The sequence below is a fragment of the Aotus nancymaae genome, unplaced genomic scaffold (assembly GCF_030222135.1).
Source record: "Aotus nancymaae isolate 86718 unplaced genomic scaffold, 86718_ANA_hifiasm-v0.15.2.pri h1tg000021l, whole genome shotgun sequence".
Lineage (NCBI taxonomy): Eukaryota > Metazoa > Chordata > Mammalia > Primates > Aotidae > Aotus > Aotus nancymaae.
Genome location: NW_026988433.1, coordinates 22,450,483 through 22,478,001, shown reverse-complemented (window position 1 = coordinate 22,478,001; position 27,519 = coordinate 22,450,483). Strand labels below are relative to the sequence as shown.

General features: G+C 49.1%; 1 protein-coding gene across 3 annotated transcripts in view; it reads right to left on the bottom strand.

The window, feature by feature from the left end:
- The window catches only part of HVCN1 (hydrogen voltage gated channel 1), a 39,479-nt gene extending 12,317 nt beyond the window's left edge, over nt 1-27,162 (bottom strand). The window contains exons 1-4 of one of the 3 annotated variants that reach the window (XM_064379848.1): nt 27,141-27,162; nt 26,431-26,514; nt 21,074-21,113; nt 262-540 (exon numbers count right to left, since the gene is read on the bottom strand). In XM_064379848.1, the coding sequence (XP_064235918.1) occupies nt 262-540; nt 21,074-21,094 (300 nt within the window). In that variant the 5' untranslated portion in view covers nt 21,095-21,113; nt 26,431-26,514; nt 27,141-27,162. Of the gene's footprint in view, nt 1-261; nt 541-2,422; nt 2,540-21,073; nt 21,114-26,430; nt 26,515-26,913; nt 26,980-27,140 lie in introns of those variants that run through there. The other 2 variants (XM_064379847.1, XM_021675524.2) reach the window with 2 other exon arrangements.
- Between the last annotated feature and the right edge of the window lie 357 nt (nt 27,163-27,519).

Below are 27,519 nucleotides of genomic sequence, written 5' to 3'. Positions count from 1 at the left end.
TGGACGGAACACATTTGGTTTAATACTCATCCATTGGTGGACCTTTTACTTTTGGATCATGGCTCTTTGCTCCCTGACAACTCAGAGTCTGCCTCCTGCATGCCTAGCACGGTACAGGGTGCCTGGCACGTGGTAGGTGCTGGGAAAACATTCGTAAAATGAATGAGGCAGGGGCCGAGATGGGCTCAGCCCTGTCACCTGCCTCACATTCCGAGAGCTCTCCAACCAGCCCTGGGCCTCCCGGACTCCGGCCCCACCTACCTGAAACCTGTGGGAGCTGAACAGTTTCCTCAACATGCCCCTGAAGTCAAGGGGGGTCCTGGGTGCAGGGCCGGGGGCAGTGTCAGGGGCTGCAGCTCTGCCTTCCTCGCCGGAGGCTGGTGTGGGTGGCGGCTGCTCCTCCTCCTCCTCGTCCTCTTCATTCTCCCATTTCTTGTAGTTGATGTTCCAGGCCTGGTAGTCGTCCCCCACAACCGTGAAGTGCCTTAAGAACTTGCTCATCCTCTCTGCGGGAGCCACCTTGGCCCTGCGGGTGACTGCCTAGAGGGCAGGAACAGACAGCAAGAGCTTCAGCCAGGTGGCCCTGGGGCCCTCTGGACCACTCAGAGCCCACATGGCCCAGGCCGGGCCAGGCCACTGCAGGTGAAGACGGTCCTGGGTGCTCAGAGCCCCCTGTGAGCAGAGACAATGAGGTCACGGTGGTTTCTCATGCTTTTATTTTTGGAATCCCTGGTCTCAGTGTCTATGAGGTAACAGGAAACTCTAGCCCCCAGCAGGCCTGTCACCGTGGTCTGCTTGGCAGTAACCAACGGAATCAGTACTGCAGCCCGTCCCAAAACACCCCCCATGGGCCCATGCTTGAATACTGGAAGGGCCGCCCAAGGTTCAGAGACATCACAACCCGGAAACCGGAGGGGACTGCGGGCAGGGCGTGGGGAGGGGAGGCCAAAAGGACAAGTACACAGAGTTTCACAGAGAAGTCGCGAGATCCCCACCCAGCACGCCGCACATCAGACCAGACAGGCACGTGGCAGATGGACATTTTCCAGGTTCGGCCAGCGCTATTTCCAGGGACAGTTGTTTAAAGCAAAAGCAAATATCCATGTGCCCTCTCTCCACTTTGCCCAACTTGTCCTACCAGGCATCAAATTTCACATACATTTAAATAATTAATATGCATAGGTATGAGTGCAAAAGCAGGCTACATGACTCCTGGAACAGGCAAAGAGAGCCCAATGTCCTTGTGGGAGGCTTGAGGAGAGGGGGTGGCAGTCCAGACCCATGGGAAAGAAAGGCTGGAGAGGCTGGGACGCCTGGCTTTCTCAATAGGAAAAAAAAATCCAATCCCCACCTTGCCCCATACACAGAATACATTTCAGATGCACTAACGTTAATGTGTAAGGTGTATTAAAAAAGGAACAACTTAAAAAGTCTTAGAACAAAATATAGGCAAGTAACTTCATGAGCTTATGATAGGGAAAGATTGCTTAAATAACAAAAAATGCCACAAAATAGGCTGGGCACGGTGGCTCACACCCGTAATCCCAGCACTCATCCCACGGGCTAAGGCAGGTGGATTGCTTGAGGTCAGGAGTTTGAGAGCAGCCTGGCCAACATGGTGAGACCCCATCTCTACAAAAAATATAAAAATTAGCTGGGCATGATGGCACATGCCTGTAATCCCAACTACTCAGGAGGCTGAGGCCCCAGAATCGCTTGAAGCTCGGAGGTGGAGGTTGCAGTGAGCCAAGATCATGCCACTGCACTCCAACCTGGGAAACAGAGACACCCCCCTACCCGTCAAAATGAACAACACAAAAACAAACACAAAATAGATTTGACTGCATCAAAACTATCAAAACTAAAAGCTTTACTATGACATACACACACACACACACACACACACACACACACACCCCTACAAAGTTAGAAGACACACAAGAGACTGGGATATTTGTGATGTATTTGATAGACAAAGACTTAGTATCCAGAATATACAAAGAAATCTTATAAATCAAAAAGAGAAAGAAAAACTCCATGGAAAACTGGGCATGGCTATCAACAGGCAGGTTGTGTAAAAGAAAACCCAGACAGCCAAGATGCGCATCCCCACTAATACTCAGAAAAACGCAGCGTCAAGTAACAACCACACAACTTTTCACTCCTCAGGTTGGCAAGAGTCTTAAAGTCTACAACATCAAATATTGGCGAGGGCGGGAAGCAGTGGGGTCTCTCGAATACTGAAGATAGATATAGGCACCAGCACCATCATTTTGGGAAGCAATTTGGCATGGTCTTGTCAAGTTGAAGTTGTGTATATCTTTCTGAATGATCTAGTGATTCCATCCCTACATCCAAAGAGAACTTGGGCACATGTGCTCAAACAGGTGACATGTTCAAGAACGTTCATGCAAATATTCACCTAGTTGGCCAAGTGTGGCTCACACCTGTAATCCCCACACTTTGGGAGGCTGAAGTGGGAGGATTTCTTGAGTCCAGGAGCTGAGACCAGCCTGGGCAACATGGCAAGACCCCGTCTCTACAAAAACAAAAAAAATTAGCCAGGCATGATAGCACACACCTGTAGTCCCAGCTACTTGGGAGGCTGAGGCAGGAGGATTGCTTGAGCTTGGGAGGTCCAGGCTGCAGTGAGCCATGCTCTTCAGCCTGGGCAACAGAGTGAGACTCTGTCTCAAAAAAGAAAAAAATAATAATTCACCTAAATGTGGGAGACAGAGAAATGAATATTCTCTGTTCATGTGATGGGACACTACACAGCTGTTAAAGTGAATTAATTGCATCTCAGTAGGTCACTGGTGATGCCTGTGAGTAGCTACTTGGCAGCACGGGACACAGTAGACCAATCACTCGTTTCTTCAAACACTTCCTTCATTGGCTTCTGGGATGCTGCAGTCTCCTGGTTTTCCTCCTACCTCCTACCAGTAGTTGTTTCTTGCTAGTTTCTTTTGGCCAGTGGACACCTTAGAGGAAGACCTTACATTTAATTTTCTTTTCTTTTATTTTCTTTTTTAAGAGACAGGATTTCACTCTGTCACCCAGGCTAGATGCAGGAGTGTGATCATAGCTCACTGCAGTCTTGAATTCCTGGACTCAAGCAATTCTCCTGCCTCAATCTCGCAGGTAGTTTGTACTATGGCACACTATACCATGCCTGGTAATTAAAACAAAATTTTTTTTAGTGATGTGGTCTTGCTATGTTGCCCAGGCTGGTCTTGAACTCCTGGGCTAAGGCAACACTCCTGCTTCAGCTTCCCGAGTAGCTGGGATTACAGGTACGTGACACTGTGCCTGGCTTACATTTAAGTATTAAGTACAACTGTACACCCAGCACCTAGAACAGTGCCTTGCACTTAATAGACACTCAAAAATACTGAAATGTTTGTTAAGCAACAATGAATCTAGCAATGTGGGTAGGTCCTAAAAAATGTTGATTGTAAAGGAAAGATATGGAAGAATATGACCAATGCCATACGACTTAAGTAAAAATGTTAAATATATGGAAAATATTATTATATATTGTTTTGGAATGCATAAAACAGCAGTGTAAACGTACACAAGAATGAGATTTCTGCTTCTAGCCTTACTACACTATAGAGTAGCTAGTAGCAGATTATCCCTCTTGACATAACGAATTATAAAACTGGATAAAATATGTGAAATTTACCGTGATCCCTTAGAGAAATGAATGAGGCAAACCCCACAATCACCCCAGCTTTGTGCCTGAAGGTACTTTCTGGACTGCGAAGGCAAAGACTATGGTTAGGGGCTATTGAGGCTCCCTCCCCTCAGGAATCTGCATGGCAATGTACCACAAATAGAAAAGCTATGCAGAGGAGGAGATCCAAAAGTATGGACTTTGGTTCGGTCCTAAATGTTATGTGTGTGAAACAAGATTTCATGAGGCAGGGAAAAATACAACTTTCAGGAAAAAAAATCCCTTGGGGTGCGGTGAGCTGAACAACTACCAGAGACTACAAAGGACAGGGTTGGGAGATATGTGAGCTCCCAACAGCCAGAGTAGAGAGACCTCATTGGACACCTAAGCATTCAGCAGAGATCCCAGAAAAATCATGCCTTATAAGCAGACCTAATCTAGCCTTACAGGAAGGGCCACATTACACTCATCCCAACAGAGCTTAAGAAGAAGCCTTGACCAACCTGGCCAACATGGCAAAACCTGTCTTTACTAAAAATACAAAAAATTAGCTGGGCATGGTGGCGCGTGCCTGTAATCCCAGCTGCTCAGGAGGCTGAGGCAGGAGAATTGCCTGAACCCAGGAAGCGGAGGTTGCGGTGAGCCGAGATCGTGCCATTGCACTCCAGCCTGGGTAACAAGAGCGAAACTCCGTCTCAAAAAAAAAAAAAAAAAAAAAAAAAAAAAAGAACCTCAATAGAGAAATAGTAGCTACAAAAAAGATCCAGATGGATATTCTAGAACTGAAAAGTACATATAAGAAATGAAAAAAATCACTGGATGGATGGGCTTAACAGCTGAAAACATACTACCAAAGAAAAGATCAGTGAACTTTTAAAGACAGGGCAATAGAAAACATCAACTGGAAACACAGAGAGAAAAAAAAGCTGAAAGGAAAAATAAGCAGAGACCCAGGGACCACAGCTAGTAGTCTAATGTATGTGTACCTGTAGTGCATGGCCCTCCGGGGACTGGCATCTCTCCTTCCCACAGCTTCCTTGTCACACTCCAGCCACCCTTCCCTCTCTCTGATGCTCCACATCGAGCCATCATGTGGGCTGTTCCCTCAACCCAGAATGCTCTTCTTCCTACTCCAAGCTTGGCTCACTCTTACTTATGCTTGAAACTTCAGCTAAAATGTCACTTCCTCAAAGAGGCCCTCCCTGACCCCTAAAACCTAAATCAGTTCCCCTCCCATGTATAACCTCTCCTCACACTTTTCCTTCGAGAGCCCTTATTCTAGTATCTAACAAGAAACTGCTTGTGCAGCCATTTATTTATTCCGTCTTCCTCCTCACCAGCATTTACCCTGCATGAAGGCAGGGTCTGTGTCCCCAGAGTCTCGTGTGACACCTCAATTTCAGCAGAAGCTCATCATGTACCTGTTGGCTGACAGCGCTGGTACCCCATCTCCTGTGCTGGACTCTGGGCTTGTCTCAGCCAGACCAAACATCTCTGGACTCCCAGGGCTGGCCAGGGCCAAGGGTATACTGAAGCTCTCCAGGCAGCCACTGACCATAATTCCCTTTTTTGAGACAGGGTCTTGCTCTGTCACCCAGGCTGGAGGTCACTGTAGCCTTGACCTCCTGGGATTAAGCGATCCTCCCACAAAAGCCTCCTGAGTAGCTGGAACTACAGGCACACACCATCACATTTGGCTAATTTTTTGTATTCTTTTGTAGAGGCAGAGTTTTGCTATGTTGCCCAGGCTAGTCTCAAACTCCTAGACTCTAGTGATCGACCTGCCTTGGCCTCCCAAAGTGCTGGGATTACAGGTGTGAGCCACCATGCCCGACCCCATACTTTCCTTTGGAAACAACTCACCTGGCAGACAGGAGCAGCCTGTCCTATTTCTCAGTGGGGTGGGAACCTCAAGGTACTTTGCAAAAAGAGCATTTATATTTTATAGAAGAGGAAATTTTTCTTTCTGAAACCTTGCAACCAGTGAAGAAGCAACTTTTAGTAATTTGGGATGAAAATATCTAAGGCACTCAGCAGAGCAGAAAACATTTCTGGTTTTCAGTCAAGAGTCTGTCATGCCAGAAGCAGAAAAGTTCCAGAAAAGGGCAAAGATAGGGTTGATCATGAGAATGTGGTGGGCCTGAGCAGCTTCACCATGCACCCCGGGCTCCCGGCATTTGTGGAAAGACTGAGTCAGTGTGGCGCACAGAGCACCTTCCTTGGTGCCTGGCTTGGAGTAGTCCCCAGCTCTGGACGTGCCAGCTATGATTATCCCTTAACAACAAAAACTTGCCTGAGCGCGGTGGCTCACACCTGCAATCCCAGCACTTTGGGAGGCCGAGATGGGCGGGTCACTTGAGGTCAGGAGTTCGAGACCAGCCTGGCCAACATGGCGAAAACCCATCTGTACTAAAAACACAAAAAATAGCCACGCATGGTGGCAGGCGCCTGTAATCCCAGCCACTCGGGAGGCTGAGGCATGAGAATTGCTTGAACCAGAGGTTGCAGTGAGCTGAGATCGCATCACTGCATTCCAGCCTGGGCTACAAAGTGAGACTCTGTCTCAAAAAAGGAAAACAAACCCCAAAAGTCCTCTCCTCCAGCCTCATCGCCATCCTTAGATATTTCATTTCTCCGCCCACTGCCTGCCTCTGCAACCCTCAGACTGTTAAATTACACGAACTGATAGAGCCACTTTGTGACTTAAGCGACAATGAGCTGTGTTTCTGTCACTTATAGCCCCAAAAGTCTATAGGTGAAGTTGCTGATGCGGGACACCCCCACAGCTGCATCTCCCATGCAAGAATCCCTGTGGTTCCCACTGCACCCTGATGCTCCTCTGAGGTCACCTTTCCATATCAAAGCCCATGACTGTGGCTCCAGCCTGCCTGACTGTCCCACACTCTTTGATGCTGTTCTGCTCTGCTTGGCAGTTTCGCCCTCTGCTTCTCCTCCTATCTCTGGCGGCCCTCCTCAGGCTCCTGTACCATGTCTCTGACCCATGCCAGGAGTCCTGACCCTGTCCTTGGGCCGGTGACTCTGTCTCTCTTTGGGGGCCTTAGCATACCTGTGTTCTCGGTGCTGTTCACGTTCAAATTAAAGACTCCAGTCTGATTTTCAAGATCCTGCTTGGTTTGCTGTGACCCAAACTGAACTGATTTCTTACGTTTTTCCCCAAATCCACTCCTCCTTCCACATCCCCTAGGGCACGCTGTCACATCCACCTGGCTGCCCAGGCTAAGAACAGAAAGTAGTCCTTGGCTCCTCCCTCTCCCTCACGCTCCATCAATTTCACTTCCTGAACCTGGCTGGCCCTCCATCGTCCCCTCCCTGTCACCAGGACCTGCCCTGACCCTCCCTCCACTCTGCAGCCAGGGTCCTCCTTCTCCAATGCCAACCTGACTCCTTTCCCGCTGTGCAGCAACCCCCACACCCGCGACTGCCTTCGGGATCAAGTCCCAGCTCTCTTGGCTTCTCTAGGCCCTGGTCTCCCCGCCAGCCTCATTCCTGCCTCTGCCACCCTCCAGCCACGTGGAACTTGCAGTTATAGCGCGGACCACACTCTCTTGCTTCCAGGACTTCACGTGGCCTGTCCGCTTCCCATCTATCTTCCAGGTCGTACACCTAGATTTTACCTTCCTTGGGAAGCCTTCCTTAATTGTCCCCCACCCCGGTTGGGGTGTACATCACACCATCTTAACAACCATGGAGAAACCATCCCCACCACACTTGGCTGTGAACGCTGGGAGGGCAGAGATTCTTCCTCAGTCACAGGGAGAGATTCAAGAAATGGATAATAGGCTGGGCGTGGTGGCTCATGCCTGTAATCCCAGCACTTTGGGAGGCCGAGGCAGGTGAATCACTGTCAGGCCTCCATGTGCAAGCCTGGACCCAGAAAGTCTAAAGTCCTGCCTGCCTCAGCTGATCACCCTCCACCCCTGCCTGTGTTCGCCATTATGTGTGATCCACAGAGCTTCCCTGGACATAAGCTTCCCCCACCCCACGCTGCCATCTTAACTGTTATTATGATAATGTGAATACTCCTCAGCCCACCCTACCATCTTAACTACTCTTATCCCACCCACCAATTTAACTAAACTTATGGTAACGTATACTCCTTGCCCCTGCCCTCAGCGCTGTAACTGATCTTACTCTGTAACTTTCCACACTGCCCACCCTAAACCGATAAAACCAACTCCTATCCCACTGCCCTTCATTAACACCCTTTTCGGCCTTAGCCCACCTGCACCCAGGTGAATAAACAGCCATGTTGCTTACACAAAGCCTGTTTGGAGGGGGTCTCTTCATTCAAAGCACACATTTTTAACAATCACCTGATGTCAGGAGTTTGAGACCAGCCTGGCCAATGTGGTGAAACCTCATCTCTACTAAAAATACAAAAATTAGCTGGGCGTGGTGGCGTGTGCCTGTAATTCCAGCTACCCGGGAGGCTGAGGCTGCAGTGAGCCGAGATCGCACCACTGCACTCCAGCCAGCCTGGGTGACAGAGAGAGATTCCATCTCAAAAAAAAAAAAAAAAAAAAAAAAAAAAGAGAGAAAGAAAAACAAAGAAATGCTTAATAAATGAATTTACAAAATCTCAGGCGCTGCCCCTGCAAGTTAAACATTGCTGACCTCTCTCTTACAGGTATTAAACCAGAAAAACTACCACCTGGGGGAGAAGGGGAAAGTGAAACAGACAGACCTAGAAGTGAAGGAGAGAAAAGCGTTTTTGTGGACGCCTATTTTTACAGGCTCAGAAGCTGCCATCTGTGGGAGGGGGAAAGTCCCTAGTTCATGGTTATCTAACAATAGCAGAAAAAGGTACTTTTTAAGAAAGTCAGCCGACTCCCAATTCCCATGGCATGATGTCCCTTCAGTTTCCATTTCCCTATTCCCTCCCAGAGCTATTTTTGGGGACTTGATTTGCATATTAACTACCAACCTCATCCCCAAACTCCAAGACAAAGTGGCAGCAACGTGTATTTCTACAGTTGCTTATTCTATCGGGGCTCCTGTCATCTTAGCGTGCTGCTAACTTCCTTCCACACGCTATTTCATTTCAACTCCTAACAACCGTCTCAGGTTGAGGAGTTGAGAGCAGGATCTGCTGCTGAGCTCCATGACCTGGAGACTATGTTCTAGAATACACAGTTCACAGAAAGCCAGGCAGCCAGCGACTGGAGAGCCACCTGCTCAGAGGGCAGAGTGGGTGGAATTGTGCACCCCCCTCTAATTCCTGTCCGCTGGAACCTTAGAATGTGACCTTATTTGGAATTCAGGTCTTTGCAGATGTAACTAAAGATCTTAAGATGAAGATGTCCTTATAAAGAGAGAAAAGGGGTATCCTTATAAAAAGAGAAAAGGGGCTGGGAGTGATGGCTCACGCCTGTAATCCCAGCACTTTGGGAGGCCAAGGCGGGTGGATCACGTGAGGTCAGGGGCTTGAGACCGGCTTGGCCAACATGGCACAACCCTGTCTCTACTAAAAATACAAAAATTGGCTGGGCATGGTGCCTCATATCTGTAATCCCAGCACTTTCGGAGGCTGAGGCGGGCAGATCACCTGAGGTCAGGAGTTTGAGACCAGCCTGGCTAAACATGGTGAAACCCTGTCTCTACTAAAAATACAAAAATTAGCCGGGCATGGTGGTGTGCGCCTGTAATCCCAGCTACTCAGGAGGCCGAGGCAGAAGAATCGCTTGAACCAGAGAGGCTGCAGTGAGCTGAGATCATGCCAGTGCACTCCAGCCTGGGTGACAGAGTGAGATCTGAAACAAAACCAAACCCAGAAATTAGGCCAGAATGGTGGCACGTGCCTGTAATCCCAGCTACCTGGGAGGCTGAGGCAGGAGAATCACTTGAACCTGGGAGGAGGAGGTTGCAGTGAGCCAAGATCGTGCCATTGCACTCCAGCCTGGGAGACAAATTGAGACTTGGTCTTGAAAAAAAAAAAAAAGAGAAAAGAACATGCAGAGGGTAAGGTCACGTGAAAGTCACAGAGGTCAGAGTGATATGTCCACAAGCCAAAGACTACCAGCAACACCGGAGGCTGGGACGGAGGCCTGGGACAGAGCTCCCCATCCCAAAGCCTCCAGGGACCAATCCTGCCAACACCTTGATTTTGGCCTTCTGGTTTCCGGAACCGGTAAGAATGAGTTCCTGTTGTTGACACCCCCGCCCTCAACCCCCAGTTTGTAGTAATTTGTTACAGCAGCCACAGGAAACCAGGACAGAGGGTGTGTACCTGAGCGAGCCAGGATGGTTCATAGGTCAGGTGCTGTCTTTCTCTTTCTAGGCCATATATTTGTCCTGGCCTCAAGGAGAAAGCCGAATTCTCCTTGAGCCACCCAGCCAATTTTTGTATTTTTAGTAGAGACAGGGTTTTGCCATGTTGGCTAAGCTGGTCTCGAACTCCTGACCTCGAGTGATCCAAAACCACTTGGAGAAAGCCCGATTCTGCAGCCAACCCCCGCAACAGCAGCTCCTCATGCTCAGAGCTCACTGGTCACACCACCTGCTCTCACTTGATGCTTTTAATGCTTCTAAGAAGTAGGCAGGCTGGGTAGGCGCAGTCTCTCCATTCTGCAGAAGGGGAAACTGAGGCCTGGGAGGAGGGACCACTTATCTGAAGTCACACCATGCCACATACTGTAGCAGGGTGACAGAGGCAGAGGGAAGTGGGCACTCCTATATGCCAGCTGATGGGCATGTAATGGGTGTGCCCTTCCTAGGAGGGTAACAGGGCAGTTCCTTTCACCTTTTGAAAAAATATTTGAGTCTCTCTCATGCGCCAGGCTTGGGGATAAAAGAGAGGATTGGCCCTAAACCAATTTATATCAAATTTTTATTTTATTTTATTTTCTGAGATGGGGTCTCATTTTGTTGTTCAGGCTGGAGTGCAGCCTCAAACTCCTGTGCTCAAGCAATCCTCCTGCCTCAGCCTCCCAAGTAGCTAGGACTACAGGTGCATGCCACCATGGCTGCCTTAGTTTCTATCAACATTTAAAATGTTCTTATTGTTTGACTTGACAGGACAATAACACGTGCACACAGGTGCTCGCTCCAGTCCTGCTTCAATAGCCCAAAACTGGAAACCACCTCACAGTCTGTTGCCCAGGATACCATGGAAGAAGGCCCACATCACAGCACCACGCCACCATGTGGCAGGCCTGTAAACTCACGCACCCACAGGGAAAGGGCTCCTCGATCTATGGTTATGGGAAAATGGACAAAATAAATCCCAACTCCCAGGAGGAGAGAGGGACTGGGTTGGAAGGTGAAACTTTCCATTTTTTTCTAATAGGTTTCATATGGTTTGGTTGTGTCCCCACCCAAATCTCAACTTGAATTGTATCTCCCAGAATTCCCACATGTTGTGGGAGGGACCCAGGGGAGGTAATTGAATCACAGGGATCAATCTTTCCCATGCTATTCTTGTGATAGTGAACAAGTCTCATGAGATCTGATAGGTTTATCAGGGGTTTCTGCATTTGCTTCTAACTTTCTCTTGCTGTCTCCATGTAAGAAGTACATTTTGGCCGGGTGCGGTGGTTCGTGCCTGTAATCTCAGCACTTTGGGAGGCCGAGGTGGGTGGATCATGAGGTCAAGAGATTGAGACCATCCTGGCCAAGAGGGTGAAACCCTGTCTCTACTAAAAAAATATAAAACTTAGCTGGGTGTGGTGGTGTGCTATTTGGGAGGCTGAGACAGGAGAATCACTTGAACCCAGGAGGTGGAGGTTGCAGTGAGCTGAGATTGTGCCACTGCACTCCAACCAAGCAACAGGGTGAGACTCCGTCACATACACAAAAAGAAAAAATAAAAAGAAGCACCTTTTGCCTCACACTATGATTCTGAGGCCTCCCCAGCCATGTGGAACTGTAAGTCCAATTAAATATCTTTTTCTTCCCAGTCTCAGGTATGTCTTTATCTGCAGTGTGAAAACTGATATGGTAAATTGGTAACAGTAGAGTGGGACATTGCTGAAAAGATACCTGAAAGTGTGGAAGCAACTTTGGAACTTGGTGTCAGGCAGAGGCTGGAACGGAAGAAGACAGGAGAATGTGGGAAAGCATGGAACTTCCCAGAGACTTGTTAAATGGCTTTGGCCAAAATGCTGATAGCATTTGGACAATAAGATCCAGGCTGAGGTGGTCTCAGACGGAGATGAGGAACTTGTTGGAAACTGGAGAAAAGGTGACTTTCGGTATGTTTTAGCGAAGAGCTGGCAGCATTTTGCCCCTGCCACAGAGATCTGTGGAGCTTTGAACTTGGGAAAGATGATTTAGGGTATCTGGTGGAAGAAATTTCTAAGCAGCAAAGCATCCAATGGCTGGTGTTAAAGGCATTCAATTGCATAAGGGAAGCAAAGCATAAACATTTTGAAAATTTGCAGCCTGATGATGTGATAGGAAAGAAAAACCCATTTTCTCGGGAAAAATTCAAGCTGGCTACAGAAATTTGCATAAGAATCAAAGAGCCTAATGTTAATCCCCAAGACCTTGGGGAAAATGTCTCCAGGCTATGTCAGAGACCTTCACGGTGACCCCTCCCATCACAGGCCCAGAGGCACAGGAGGAAAAAGTGGTTTCATGGGCCTAGGGACTTAATGCCCTTTGTCCTAACTGCTCCAGCTGTGGCTGAAAGGGGCCAACATATGGCTCAGGCTGTGGCTTCAGAGGGTGGAAGCCCCAAACTTTGGCAGCGTCCATGTGGTGTTGGAAGTCAAGAACTGAGGTTTGGGAACTTCTGCTTAGATTTCAGAAAATGTATGGAAGCACCTGGATGCCCAGGCAAAAGTTTGCTGCAGAGGCGGGGCCCTCATGCAAAACCTCTGCTAGGGCAGTGCAGAAAGGAAATGTAGGGTGGGAGCCCCCATACAGAATCCCTACTGGGGCACAACCAAGTAGAGTTGTGAGAAGAGGGCCACAGTCCTCCAGACCCCAGAATGGTAGATCTACCGACAGCTTGCACCGTGTGCCTGGAAAAGCCTCAGACACTCAATGCTAGCCTATGAAAGCAGCCAGGAGGTGGGTTATAAGCTGCAAAGCCACAGGGGCAGAGCTGATCAAGACTATGGGAACCTATCTCTTGCATCAGCCTGACCTGGATGTGAGACATGGAGTCAAAGATGATCATTTTGGAGCTTTAGAATTTGACTCCCCCGCTGGATTTCAGACTTGCATGGGCCCTGTAACCCTTTTGTTTTGGCCAATTTCTCTCATTTGGAACAGCTGTATTTACCCAATACCTGTATCCCATTGTATCTAGGAAGCAACTAGCTTGATTTTGATTTTTACTGGCTCATAGGTGGAAGAGACTTACTTGCCTTGTCTCAGATGACTTTGGACTGTGGATTTTTGGGTTAATGCTGAAATAAGCTAAGACTTTGGGGGACTGCTGGGAAGGCATAATTGGTTTTGAAATGTGAGGACATGTGATTTGGAGGGGTCGGGGCAGAATGATATGGTTTGGCTGTGTCCCCACCCAAATCTCAACTTGAATTGTATCTCCTAGGATTCCCACATGTTGTGGGAGGGACCCACAGGGAGGTAACTAAATCATGGGGGCCAATCTTTCCTATGCTATTCTCATGATAGTGAATAAGTCTCATGAGATCTGAAGGGTTTATCAGGGGTTTCTGCTTTTGCTTCTAATTTTCTCTTGTTGCCTCCATGTAAGAAGTGCCTTTTGCCTTGCACCATGATTCTGAGGCCTCCCCAGCCATGTGGAACTGTAAGTCCAATTAAACTTCTTTTTCTTCCCAGTCTTGGGTTTATCTTTATCAGCAGGGTAAAAACAAACTAATACAAGGTTTGACCCTAAGAAACTGCTGTTTTTGGAGGGAGATCCAGCCTGCAGGGAGTTAAGTGGTTAATAAAGTATTTAGTGGAGGTGGGAAGAGAAACCAACATATTCATGACTGGAATCTCTGAATAAGGAAACGAGTTTAACAGACTAGAACAAAGATATAATTCAAGAAAACTTTCCTGATATAAAAGAGGACTTAAAAAAATGCCATCTTTGTAGATAAAAACTAGAAGAAGTTGACAATTTCCTATGATTCAACCTAATATATACCTGTTTGCTATTTGAATTTATTATGCCATACATATGTTCATGTACAGTTGTTAAAAAACAAATATAAGACTGGGTGCTGTGGTTCATACCTGTTATCCCAGTGCTTTGAGAGGCCAAGGTTGGTGGATCACCTGAGGTCAGGAGTTCAAGACCAGCCTGGCCAACATGGTGAAACCCTGTCTCTACTAAAAATACAAAAATTAGCCAGGCATGCTAGTGCACACCTGTAGTCCCAGCTACTCAGGAGGGTGAGGCAGGGAAATTGTGCTTGAACTCGGGAGACGGGGGTTACAGGGAGCTGAGATCATGCCACTGTACTCCAGCCTGGGCAACAGAGTGAGACTCCATCTCAAAAAAACAAAAACAAACAAACCAAACAACCCCCATAAAACTGTAAGTGATAAAGCCAGCACAGGAACTCAAGTCCTCCAGATTGTCCTTTCCTCTGCCGATATGAAGAAAAAAAATAGCAGAAAAGATTTTTTTTTAAGCAACTGACATTTTAAGAGATGGGACTGGGTGCGGTGGCTCATGTCTGTAATCTCAGCACTTTGGGAGGCCAAAGCAAGTGGGTCGCTTGAGCCCAGGAGTTCGAGACCAGCCTGGCCAACATGGTGAAACCCCACCTCTACTAAAAATATGAAAGTTAGCTGGGTGTGATGGTGGTGGTACGTGCCTATAATTCCAGCTACTTGGGAGGTGGAGGCGTAATAATCACTTGAACCTGGGAGGTGGAGGTTGCAGTAAGCCAAGATCACACCACTGCACTCCAGTCAGGACAACAGAGCAAGACTCTATCTTTAAATAAATAAATAAATAAAGAGAAAGGAATCAAGGTTCTGAGATGCAGTCTTTCCTCCCTTAGCAGAGGAGTAAACTGAGGCCTGCAACATGGTAACCACTACCTGTCAGTGGACAGTCCAAAGACTTGTACCTGGGTGTGCTGCTTCCTGGTCCCGGGTCTTTTTTTTTTTTTTTTTTGAGATGGAGTTTCGCTCTTGTTACCCAGGCTGGAGTGCAATGGCGCGATCTCGGCTCACCGCAACCTCCGCCTCCTGGGTTCAAGCAATTCTCCTGCCTCGGCCTCCCGAGTAGCTGGGATTACAGGCACGCGCCACCATGCCCAGCTAATTTTTGTATTTTTAGTAGAGACGGGGTTTCACCATGTTGACCAGGATGGTCTCGATCTCTTGACCTCGTGATCCACCCGCCTCGGCCTCCCAAAGTGCTGGGATTACAGGCTTGAGCCACCACGCCCAGCCAGTCCCGGGTCTTAATGCCACCCAAGCAGGGCCAGGGCAGTTGTCCCCAGTCCTAGCTTCAATTCCCCTCTCCTATAGCCCTAACCAGCACGAAGCCTGGTGCATTTCAGCAACTAAATGATCCCTGATCTGCCACCTACTTCCCCTACACTTTACCATCACCCTGGCCAACCCCCGTCTCACTTGGAGTCCGTCATAGCTCCTCTCTGCTCTCTCCTTCCCCGCCGCATTCTCTATCAGCGGCAGGGGAGCATCCTTCCAAGCATGATCACGTCACTCCCTGTACAGAAAAGGGCCAGTCCAGCGGGCCCCACGCTGCCCTCCTCAGACAGGCCTGCCTGGCCTCCACTGGCATCTGGGAACGTGGACTTCTGGAAAATTCCCACTATTCCCTGCTAAGAGCAGCTCACTGTGCCTAGACTGCTTGTGGAAACAGCATGGTTTGTGCTGAACTCCTGCTTTCCTTTGGAGAGTCTGGAACTTTTCTAAGTGCCAGGCAGAGGGTGCCTCTGTGCCCAGCCCCAGTGAAAACTCTGGGCATTGGGTCTCTAAGGAGTTGCTCTGCTCGTGAAGACTTAACACATCCTGTCACAACTCCCTGCTGGAGGAATTAAGTGTGACCCCCTAGGACCCCCGCCCCCAACCCAGGAGAGGGCTCTGGAAGCTTGCGTCAGGTTTCTTCTGAACTTCACCCCATGCGCATTTTCCCTTTATTGATCTTAATTTCAATCCTTTTGTGGCAATTAATGAGCCAGGAGCGCATCTGCATGCGAGTCCCATGGGTCCTCCTAGTGAGTCACTGACACTGGGCAGGGGGTCTCGGGGACCCTGACACATTCCTTTAAAACTTTTGGCTGGGTACAGTTGCTCATGCCTCCATGTGAAGAGGGAGACCCAGGCATCTCAGATCAACTTCCCCTTTTTTATTCCTAAGACTGTAAACTTCCCCTTTTCATTCCTAAAACTGTAAACCGAAGCCCTTTTCATATGTAATTCCTGAGACGGTAAACCGAAAGCCTTTTCATATGTAATTCCTAAGACTGTAAACCGAAACCCTTTTCATATGTAATTCCTGAGACTGTAAACTGAGACCCTTTTCATACGTTAAGTATAAACCTAAGATTCTTCCACATGTAACATCTAAAGTATAAGCCTATATAAAGACAGAACCTTCCTTTGTTAGGGGAGCTTGATTGTTAGGCAACTATGCCACCTTGCTCCCGGCCGAATAAACTCCTTCCTCCTGTGTTCGGTGTCTGAGAGATCCATTTCCCACAGCCGCTCCTGCTACACATGTAAGAAGTGCCTTTCGCCTTGTGCCATGATCCCAGCACTTTGGGAAGCTGAGGAGGGAGGCTCACTGAGTTCAGGAGTACAAGACCAGCCTGGGCCACAGAGTGAGATCCCATCTCTACAAAAAATCCAAAAATTAACAATGCATGGTGGTGCTCACCTATAGTCCCAGCTACTCAGGAGGCTGAGGCTGGAGGATTGCTTGAGCCCAGAATGTCAGGGCTGCAGTGAGCTGTGATCATGTAACTGCACTCCAGCCTGGGTGACAGAGCGAGACCTTGTCTCTAAAGAATATTAAAAACAAAAACAAAAACAAAAATGCCAACACCTTCCAGAAGCCCACTCCTGTTCTGTGTGCTGTGGCCTCTGTCTGCCTATCTGACCTCCCCTCTCACCTCTCCCCCTACTCTGGCCACATTGTCCCTTTTGAGCCTTTCATACTTGGCTGGTTTCCTCAACCACAGGGCCTTTGCACCCATGACGTCTTTCGCCTAGAATGTGCAACCCCCTTTCACCCTGTCATCTATCTTCTTCTTCATCCCAGCTCTCAGGGGCTGGCCAGGCCTTCCCCATCATACTCTCATGGGGCCCGAGGATTCACAGCATGACCTCCGTGCCTGGCAGACCACAGGCTCCTGCTGAACCTGCCTCCTCCGGGATGGTGGAATGAAAGCCCTGAGCAAACCTCTTCTCTGGGGTAGGCAAGAGGACTCCAGGCAGCAGGCTCACCTGCCCCAGCACTTCTCCCCTCCTGTCTCAGGGGATCCGCGTTCTGAGGAAGGCCTATTTTTAAAATCAGGGAAGTCTTTAAATAAGCGTAGCAGCTTTTCCTTCTCTAGGGTGGGGAGGAAGTCTGAGGTTGATGAAAACCACCACCGTGACAGCTCCGTCACAGACCTTTAGCTCTGGCAGGAGGGGCTGCTTACAGGCTGAGGAGTTTAACTGGTGGCCCAGGTCCCCCTAAAGCCATGGTCCCCAACTCTCTCTCCTTTTTCTATAGGGTTAGGAACCCTCCTGACTTGGTAGATGAGCCGGTCAACCTGGCGAGACGATGGCGGGGCTGCATAGAAACGAGATGGGAGATATTTACAGGAGTGGAACTGTGATCATTCCGACTATCCCCAGAATATCCTCAGAAAATATTAAACAGCACGTTGGAATCACCTGGCAGCCTTAAGGCACCCTGAAACCTGGGTCCTGGGCTCAGAGCTTCCAATTCAACCCATCTGGGTGTGGGGTGGTCAGCGTGTGGCACAGGTGGGTGAGGAACCCCAGCTGCACCTGGGGCCTGTGCACGCTTCATGAGAAAGGAGCCCAAGAGCTGCAGGGAGTTCTACACACACCTGGCTCTCAAGTTCCCCAGAGGTGGCTGCTGAGTGCAATAACCTGCGCTGAGGAACAAGGTCAGCTGATGGCTGAAAAGCCAGTCCAGCCTCATGACAGAGCCAGCAGCTCCCATGTCTTCAATGCAGGCTGGAGCTGGGCACCCGGCTGAGTGCTTTCCACATGCAATCTTGTTTAACCCTCACCTCAACTCTGTGAGGTATGTGATCATTCCCATTTTACAAAAGAAGAAAACCGAGGCTCTGAGAGGTGGGAGGGGCAGCAAGGGGCTCTGAGAGGTGGGAGGGGCAGCAAGGGGCTCTGAGGAGGTCAGGTGAGCCTAGCTCCGCAGCACTGCAAGCCAGGTCTGCACATGGCTACAAACCCCACCAGTTTCTCTTCCAGCACACTGTTTTCCTCTCAGGAACTAGGAGAGCTGATGCTCAAAAAGCTCTGAAGTAATCTCATTGAGATGACTTTTTCCAAAACAATTAATTCCGTAAGGGCAGATCATGAAAAGGAACACGTTCTTTACACCAGTAAGAGGCTTATTTGCCACAAGTGGTCCTGGCCCTGTCCCCAGTTCCCCAACGATGCCCTCCTGACAACGCCCTCCCAGGCTAGCCTCTGTGTGATGACAAGCAGGCTCCAGGCCCCGGGAATTCCTTAAGGTGAGTCCCTGGTTCTGCATTTCAGTCCCTACCTCCCTTGCTGTCTCTATGCCCTGGTATGGGCTTCTGACAAGGTCCTCACCCCACCAACTCATCCCTGCAACCCCGAGACTCAAATGCATACCCCCAGCTTGACCTGCTGCCACTTACCCCATGAACAGACCTTTAGCATTGATCTATTTCTTTTAGTATTACTATTGTGAAAAGAGGAACAGAAGAAAGGGAAATAAATTCATAACAATCTCAGCACACCAAACTTCTGTATCATCTACCTGTCTACCTCTTTCTCTCCCATCTGTCTATATCTTTTATAATTATAATCAAAGACAGTAGGCCAGGTGTGGTGGCTCATGCCTGTAATCCCAGTACTTTGGGAAGCTGAGGCAGGTGGATCACTTGAGACCAGCCTGGCCAACATGGAGAAACCCTGTCGCTACCAAAATTACAAAAAAATTAGCTGGGGATGGTGGTGCATGCCTATAATCCCAGTTTCTCGGGTGGCTGAGGCCCAAGAACACTTTGAACCCAGAGGTGGAGGTTGCAGTGAGCCAAAATTGCGCCACTGCACTCTAGCCTGGGAGAGAGCCAGGCCCTGTCTCCAAGAAAAAGACAGCAAACAATTTTGTATCTAATTTTTTTACCACTATATGCATCAAATTCACACCTATTCAGAGGCCAGAAAACTTAACAAGGAGTCAAATGGTCTCATTATTGCATTTTGCATGGTTTTTACCCATTCTGCATGGTTTTATGGTTTTAAATCCAATTCTAAGACGACGTTTTATCACATTTTAACGTCTCTGAAATCTGGATGGGCCTGACAATTGATCGGTTTCAGCCTTGTGTTAGTTTTTATCACAGTAAATGGCAGCACATGCTTTGCTTCATGTTACATAAAATAAGGTGCATCTACAGACAGCGTTGCCTCATGTGCCGAGAAACATGGTGCCATAAATTGTACTTTTATTTTTTTATGTTTTTCTTTCCATAAGTGAGATGACCAGGCTTGAATATGGGTATTTTCAATATTCTTGATACACAGTCAAATTTTGTTTCTAGAACAGTGGCACAGGTTGACCTAGTCCCCCGTGCTACGTACGAGTGAGCTGATTTCACCACAGTCTAATCATCATGAAGCGTTTCTGAATGTTCTTTTTGGTTTGCCTAATTTAATAGGGAACGACAAATGAAGGACAAGCATGAGCAGTTCCCACTTAACCTTTCTTCCATGCTGACTTTCTTTTTTTTTTTTTTTTTTTTTGAGACGGAGTTTCGCTCTTGATACCCAGGCTGGAGTGCAATGGCGCGATCTCGGCTCACCGCAACCTCCGCCTCCTGGGTTCAGGCAATTCTCCTGCCTCAGCCTCCTGAGTAGCTGGGATTACAGGCACGCGCCACCGTGCCCAGCTAATTTTTTGTATTAGTAGAGACGGGGCTTCACCATGTTGACCAGGATGGTCTTGATCTCTTGACCTCGTGATCCACCCGCCTCGGCCTCCCAAAGTGCTGGGATTACAGGCTTGAGCCACCGCGCCCGGCCCCCATGCTGACTTTCTTAGTAAGGGTACCCGGAGCTCCTGCGGCTCCTAACTCTTACAGTTACCAGGGTCATCAATTTGATGAAATACACAATCACCATCATCATCATCCTGTGGCCCTTCTGATGCTCACATTTGCTTCTCAGACTCTGCCCCACTCACCCCTGCTGCTGCCCTGAGCTTCCTGCTCTGCCCTTGCCAGCTTGGCTTGTCCAGGCCCCCAGAACCTCGAGGTGAACAGCTGATGTGGAATCAACACTTCCTTTCTACCTTGCCCCCAGTCTTCACAACCAGTGCCCCCAAACCCAACCTGTATCCCAGATATTAAAGACACAGTCCATTTTCTACTGGAGATGGCCGTAAGATATGGGAGGAAAGCATTTCCTCTGGAGTCAGGCCAGGTTGAAATCTCAATTTCTTTTTTCTTTTTTTTTTGGAGATGGAGTTTTGCTCTTGTCACCCAGGATGGAGTACAATGGTACAATCTCAGCTCACTGCAACCTCTGCCTCCCAGGTTCAAGTGGTTCTCCTGCCTCAGCCTCCTGAGTAGCTGGGATTACAGGTATGTGTTACCATGCCTGGCTAATTTTTGTATTATTAGTAGAGATGGGGTTTCACCATGTTCTGGAACTCCTGACCTCAAGTGAACTACCCATCTTGGCCTCCAAAACTGCTGGATTACAGGCATGAGCCGCTGCACCTGGCCTGAAATCCCATTTCTACCACCATCTAGCTGTGTGATCTTGAGAAGTGACTTTACTTCTCTGTGGCCAAGTGTCATTACCTGTAAAACGGGCACTAAGGGAAAGCCCTGTATGGGCTCAGCACTTGCCTAGCATTCTGAGACCACTGTCTTATCAAATCTTCCCGACAATCCTTCAGGGGCAGTGGTGGTAAATAATCTTTTCACTATTTTCCAGATAAGGAAACCGAGGCTCAGGGAATTGAAGGGCACACAGTGATTTTCTGCCTAAGGACACATAGTTATTAACATGCACACAGTTATGCAGGGCTGGGATTCAAATGGTCTGATGTGGATGATCAGGGTATTTGGAGGTTTTGTCAAGTCCTTTCACAGCTTTTCATCATTGTGATTTTAAGTATTTCAGTGTAGTGGAAACACCTGAACAGGTGTGTTCTCCCTCTCCCGTCTGAAACACCAAACAGAATTATTGTCTCAAGGCTGGGATATCCTCTAATGCTGCAAGACCACAAAATCCATTTACCTTTTCGTCCCAGGTGGCCATGTCCCTGTTGCTTCTGGATCTGAAAAATAAGAAGACAGTTGTCTAGATCTGTCATCCTGCTGTCATCTACCTCAGTATTTGCACTGCAAACCTTTCTTACAAATTAGTTTTAAGTTAGTTTAAACTGTGTCTGAAAGTAGTGTAAAGTTCAAAGTGTATGTAGGAGGGCATACATCCTGAATATAGAGCCAAATGAGCTGAAACAGGGACTCACACCAACGCGTATTTGTACGTGAAAGTTCATAACCTTTCACAGCATTATTCTCAATAGCCAAAAGGTGGAAATGACTCACTTGTCCATCAAAGGATGAATGGATCAACAAAGTGGGTCTATCCACACAATGGAATGTTATTCAGCCATAAAAAGAAATGAAGCAGCAGGGCAGGGTGGCTCACACTTGTAATCCCAGCACTTTGGGAGGCCAAGGTGGGTGGATCACCTGAGGTCAGGAGTTCGAGACCAGCCTGGCCAACATGGTGAAACCCTGTCTCTACTAAAAATACAAAAATTAGCTGGGCATGGGGGCAGGCACCTGTAATCCCAGCTACTTGGGAAACTGAGGCAGGAGAATGGCTTGGACCAGGGAGACGGCGATTGCAGTAAGCCAAGATCATACCACTGCTCTCCAGCCTAGGTGACAGAACAAGACTCCATCTCAAAATAAATAAATAAATAAAAAGAAATAAAGTACTGATACATACTACAATGTAGATGAACCTCAAATATACCACGCTAAGTGAAAAAAGCCAGACATAAAATGTCACATATTGTATGATTCCATTGATATGAAATGTCCAGAACAGGCAAATTCTATGACAAAAAGCAGATTGGTGGCTTCCAGGGGCTGAGGGCAGGGACGAATGGAGAGCGACTGCTTCATGGATTAGGGGGTTTCCTTTTGTGGTGATGAAAATCTTCTGTGAAGCCAACAAGGTATTTTTTAAAAAGCAAAATGATGTATTATTAAATTTAATAAAAACAATGAAAATGTTCTGATAGAGGTGACGGCTGCACACTGTGACACGTACTAAATGCCACTGAATTATTCACTTTAAAATGGTTAACTTTATGTCATGTGAATTTCACTCCAATTAAAAAGAGACAGACATTACAGTGTTGGAGTTGCTCTGTAAAGCAGCAAAACCTTCTGAACATCTGCCACCAGCTACGTCAGTGAGTGCACCTCTGAGCGGCGGAGCTGCTAGTGCTGTGGAGCGTTCACATGTGGATGTGGAAAGACGCTGACCACAGAGCAAGCAGTGGAGTCACATTACGGCAGAGTCTACAGGATGACCCCATCTACATCAAAAGAAATACAGATGCTTTTTTTTTTTTTTTTTTTTTTTTGGTCTGTAAGGATCTGTCTTCGCAGTGGTTATCTTTGGAAGAAAAGGGAGTGATCTGGGTGTGGGGTTTTCCTTCTCCGCCTCTGGGAGGCGTGAACTTTTACAATGAGGTGGTGTTACCTTAAAATATTATTTTTAACGTAGATGATCTACGCATGTAGTAAAAAATTTAAATTATACAAAAAGATATTCTATGACAAGTCAGTCTCCCCTCTACCCATTCTCCTTCCCAGAAGCGGCCGCTCTGACCCATTTCCTACATCACCTTCTGGAGTATTCTATGCCCTCACAAGCACATGAGTATATACTCTCCCCTGACCTTCTATTTTTTTCCGTAAACAAATGTGAACCCACGTACTGCTCTGAATCTTATTTCCCTTTAGGGTGTGGTAGGCAAAATAATGCTCCCCTTCAAAGACGCACATGCCCTAATCCCTGAACTTGTATATTACTTTACGTACCAAAAAGGATCTTGCAGATATGATGAAGTTGCCGCTCTTAAGATGGAGGGAATGATACTGGATTATCCCAGGGGACCCAATGTCATCAGAGGGGTCTTTGATAAGTGGAGGCAGGAGAAGAGATGTGAGGACAGAAGCAGAGGCTGGAGTCAGAAAGATCTGAAGAGTCAATGCTTTAAAGATGGAGGATGGGGCCTCAATCCAAGGCATGTGGGCCTCTCTAGAAGTTGGGAAGGAAAGCAAACAGATTCTCCCCCAGAACCTGCAGCAGCAACACAGCCCTGCCTACACCTTGACTTGAGTCTACCGAGATCGACTGTGGATTTTTGACCTCCAGAACAGTAACATAAATGTGTGTTATCTTAAGCCACCAAGCTTGTGGCCATTTGTTACAGCAGCCACAGAAGACTAACACAGTATCTCAGAGGTGGTTCTATGCCAGTGCATCCTGCATGAAGTGCACGCCTTGTCACGGCTGCACAGGAGTACCGTGTAGGAACGAGTTTAATCCCACCAGTGATGGACACTTAAGGTGTCTCCTCCTACCCCAATGCTTCAGTGAATAACCCTGCACACCCTGTTTGTTTTGGAGTTGAGGGTCTTACTCTGTCACCCTGGCTCGAATACAGTGGTGCAATTAGAGCTCACTGCAGCCTCAAACTTCTAGGCTCAAGGGATACTCCCACCTCAGCCTCCTGAATAGCTGGGACTGTAGGCACATACTACCATGTCCAAGCCTATTTTTACAGAAAGGGGGTGTCTCACTATGTTGTCCAGGCTGGTCTCAATCTCCTGAGTTCATGTGATCCTCCTGCCTCAGCCTCCCGTGGTGTTGGGATTACAGTTGTGAGCCATTGTGCCAGATCCCTCTATGTAACCTCTATAATTTTTTTTTTTTTAATCTGAGACAGTCTCATTCTTTTGCCCAGGCTGGAATGCCATGGTGTGATCTCAGCTCACTGCAACCTCTGTCTCCCAGGTTCAAGCAATTCTCCTGTCTCAGCCTCCTGAGTAGCTAGGATTATAGGTGCCCACCACCATGTTCAGCTACTTTTTTTTTGTATTTTTAGCAGAGATGGGGTTTGGGTATGTTAGCTAGGCTGGTCTCAAACTCCTGACCTCAAGTGATCCATCTGCCTCAACCTCCCAAAGTGTTGAAATTACAGGCATGAGCCACCATGCCTGGTCTAATTCTAAAAAATTATTTTGAAATAAACTTTCACAAAAACTTTTTAAAAAAGTTATTTCTCTCCCCACAGTTCCAAGCGGAGGGTGCAACGGACTCTCAGAGTTTCTCTCTGGTTGACTGGCAGAGCAGCTTCTGCACCCAGCAGAGTTCAGCTTTGCACTGAAAGTGTATGGTCCCATACCAGCCCCTGGGACCTTCAACCTGCTCTCACGAGAGGGGCTCAAGTGGAACCACCAGCACAAGAGGAGGTGAAAGGAAGAATTAAGGTGCCCTGGAGATTTCCTTCCTTTGTAAGATAGGAACTAGAACCAGCACACACGCAGAGAAACACTCAGCTTCAGCAAGTCAAGCAACAGAAAATTTAAAACTACCCTACCCTTCTCCATTAAACTAGCCAAAACATAAAAAGGATAAAACCCAATGCTTGCAGAGCTGCAGGGAAATGTGCATGCATTCCTGGGGATGCTTTTTCTAAATAGCCACCTGGTCACAAGAGGTAAGTGCCTTCAAAATGATCCCACCCTTGACTTGCATACCTCAGTTAGGAAACTGCATCTCCCAGAAGTCATTTGATAGCCAAAAACATGCACAATATGGACAACCACATTTATAGCTAAGTTGAATATTATGGCTAAAACCTGGAAGTGGTCCTCAAGCCCTACTTTAGGGAAAAGCTGAGGAAGGCAGTGGGCTCTTGGGAGGAATAATTCTGAGGTCTCTACAGAAATGGGAGGAAAAAATGCTGTCAAGCATTGAGAAGAAAAATAGAAGAGATGGCTGACACACTGCCTGCAACTATACAAAAATATCTGAGTCTTTTCTAGGTGCCAAGCACTGATTTCTCAGGTTCTGGGAAATCCAAGGTGAAGAGGCAAAGGCAAGGTCAGGAATCCCGGTAGGCTGACATGTTACCTGGGGAGACAAGGAAGAAAGGAAACATACGAGACAGACCACACCCCAGCTAAGCGCTGGAAAGCAAGCTAGCCAGCCAGAGTAAGGGGCCAGGGAGCAGGCGGGGTCTCCTTAAGTTAGAACTTGCTGCTGGCCTAGACTGTAGGGAAGGGAAGAGGAGAGGGGGTGATTGGGGACAACGCAACATTTATGGTGCCTCCTGAATTGTAAGGGAGTGTGTCACAGGTTGCAGAGAAGAGCATTCCCGTGAACAGGAAGAGCATATGCAGCATACACAGCCCCTGAGAGAGCAGAGAACTTAGGAGGAGGTGGCTAGGGACAGGAGTGGACAGGACAGTGGCCAGAGGGAAGAATCTAGAATAATCACATAGGGCCTGATCACAGAGAGGGCTTGGCAGGTGATGCTGGAGATTTGGGTGGGAGTGAGGGGTCAAGGATGATGAGGAGGCAAGAGATGCTGGGGCCTGGACTCGGGGTGGAAGTAGGGAGGAGTGGCCGGATTCAGGATATGCTTTGGGTTAGAACTTGCTGCTGGCCTAGAATGTGGGGAAGGGAAGAGGAGAGGGGGTGGTGGATGACAGCACCCGGGGCCCAGTGACTAGGAAATGATCAAGTCTGGGACAAGAACACTCTGGCTTCCTCCTTCTTGCTAAACCAGGGGCAGGGAGGACAGGGGGTCACGGAGCAGCTCTGGACTTTGTGCAAGCAAGCCTCAGCCCAGAGATTTTCAAAACCCTGACCTTATCAGCCTTTCCCTCTGGGGAGTCAGAGCCAGAGAAGTCGCCCGCCCCGCTACCTCGGTCTTACTCAAGCAACTCCTAGTTGCTCGTGGGGCTGTCCGGAAATCCTGCAGATCTCAGATAGCTCTGAACAACCTGAAGTGAAAGGTGCCCAGGACAGAGAAGTACTCTCAGAGGGGCGGGAGGCAGGGTGGAGGCACGGGAACCATGAACTTTTGGTAGTAACCTGGTGCCAGGGGTACACCAAGCATCTCATGTCATCTTCTCAGCAATCCTGTGAGGTAGGCACATGCTTAACCCCAGAGGACAGATGCAGAAACGGAGGCACAGACAGGCCAAGTCACTAGCTGAGCCTGCAAGAACCCCGACACCCAGCACTGGTAAAGGTGGTGGGGAGAACGTTCCTAGAGGGGGTTCCAATGAGGAACTGCTCTCCCCTGTCTTGGCTTACCCTGGCCTCAACACTCTTCTTCCTCAGTATCTCTGTCTCCAAGAGGTGGGTGTTTTTAAAGTGTTTCCAGGGAAAACTTTGCTGCCCCGGGGCTCCTCCTTCAGGGATGGCTGGGCCCGCTCACTGCAGCCTTCTCCCGGGACACCCAGCACTGCCTCTGTCCCTACTTTTCTCTCAGTCTCCCGGGAGGGCGGCGGGGAAGGGACGATGCATCCAAAGACTTAGGGGACACAGACCTGGTTGTGAGTTCTGGGTCTGCCTCCTGTGGCTGTGTGACCCAAGGCAAGGGGTTTGGCCTCTCTGCGTCTTGGTTTCTTCACCTGTAAGAGGAAGACGATGATGGTCACCTATGGTTGCTGCGCGGATGGTGAAGGACTGAAGGCACCTGGCCCGGGGAGAGTGAAGACCTGAAGGCACCTGGCCCGGGGCGGCGCGCAACACGAACTTTCAAGGTTGTGGGGGTGTCACTGGGGCCAGCGTCTCCCGCCTCCCCCTCCCCGGACTCCAGTACCCGCGGAGGGGAAGCACTGCCCGCCCTCGCCGCCCGCGCTGGGACACGCCAGAGCCGAGGACTGGGGTCCTGCCCGCGGTCCGCGGCGAGGCCTGGACAGCGGAGATCCAAGGGGGTCCCCTCTTCTCGGAGGGATCGGGTACCGGGGGTACTGGAGAAGGGGCTGCACGCCAGCAGGGGTACGCCCCCCGCCGGCCCGAGAACTTACCCGTAGCCCCACCTGCCCGCGGCCACAGCAGCGACTGGGAGCCTCGGAGTCTGTCCGGCCCGGCCCGCCCCATAACAGGCCCCGCCCCCGTACCAAGCCCCGCCCCGTACAAGGCCCCGCCCCCGCCCCCGCTGCCCCCTACTGTCCCCCACTGCCCGCAGCCCTCCAACGCTCCGCGGGCGTCTAGGCCTCGGCCCTCGCCTGGGTCTCAGTCCCCTTGTCCCTGCCTGTGGTCAGTCCACCGGTTCGTCCCCCACGGCCGCCTTCCGCACCGCAGGCTGGGCCTGGGCCGCCCGCAGTTCTGCAGACGGACAAAGGTCCCGCCCGTGGGAGCGAATTGCGGATCACGAGGATCCTGCCCCGGGCCAGCCTAAGGGAAGGGTGGGCGGAGGGAACCACTTCCTTCCTCCGCCAGCTGGAGCGGGAGAATCCACCCCCCAACCCCTCTAGGGGAGCTTCTGCTTCATCCCGCCGTCTCCGGGCCACCCTTGCCTCTGGGTCTCCTGATTCCTTGGGTTCGTCCCCTGGACAGTTTCTGCCACGCAGGGGTGGAGGGTGGGCAGCATGTTCTAAGGAGTGAGCAAACCTCGCAGCCCTCAGGACTTC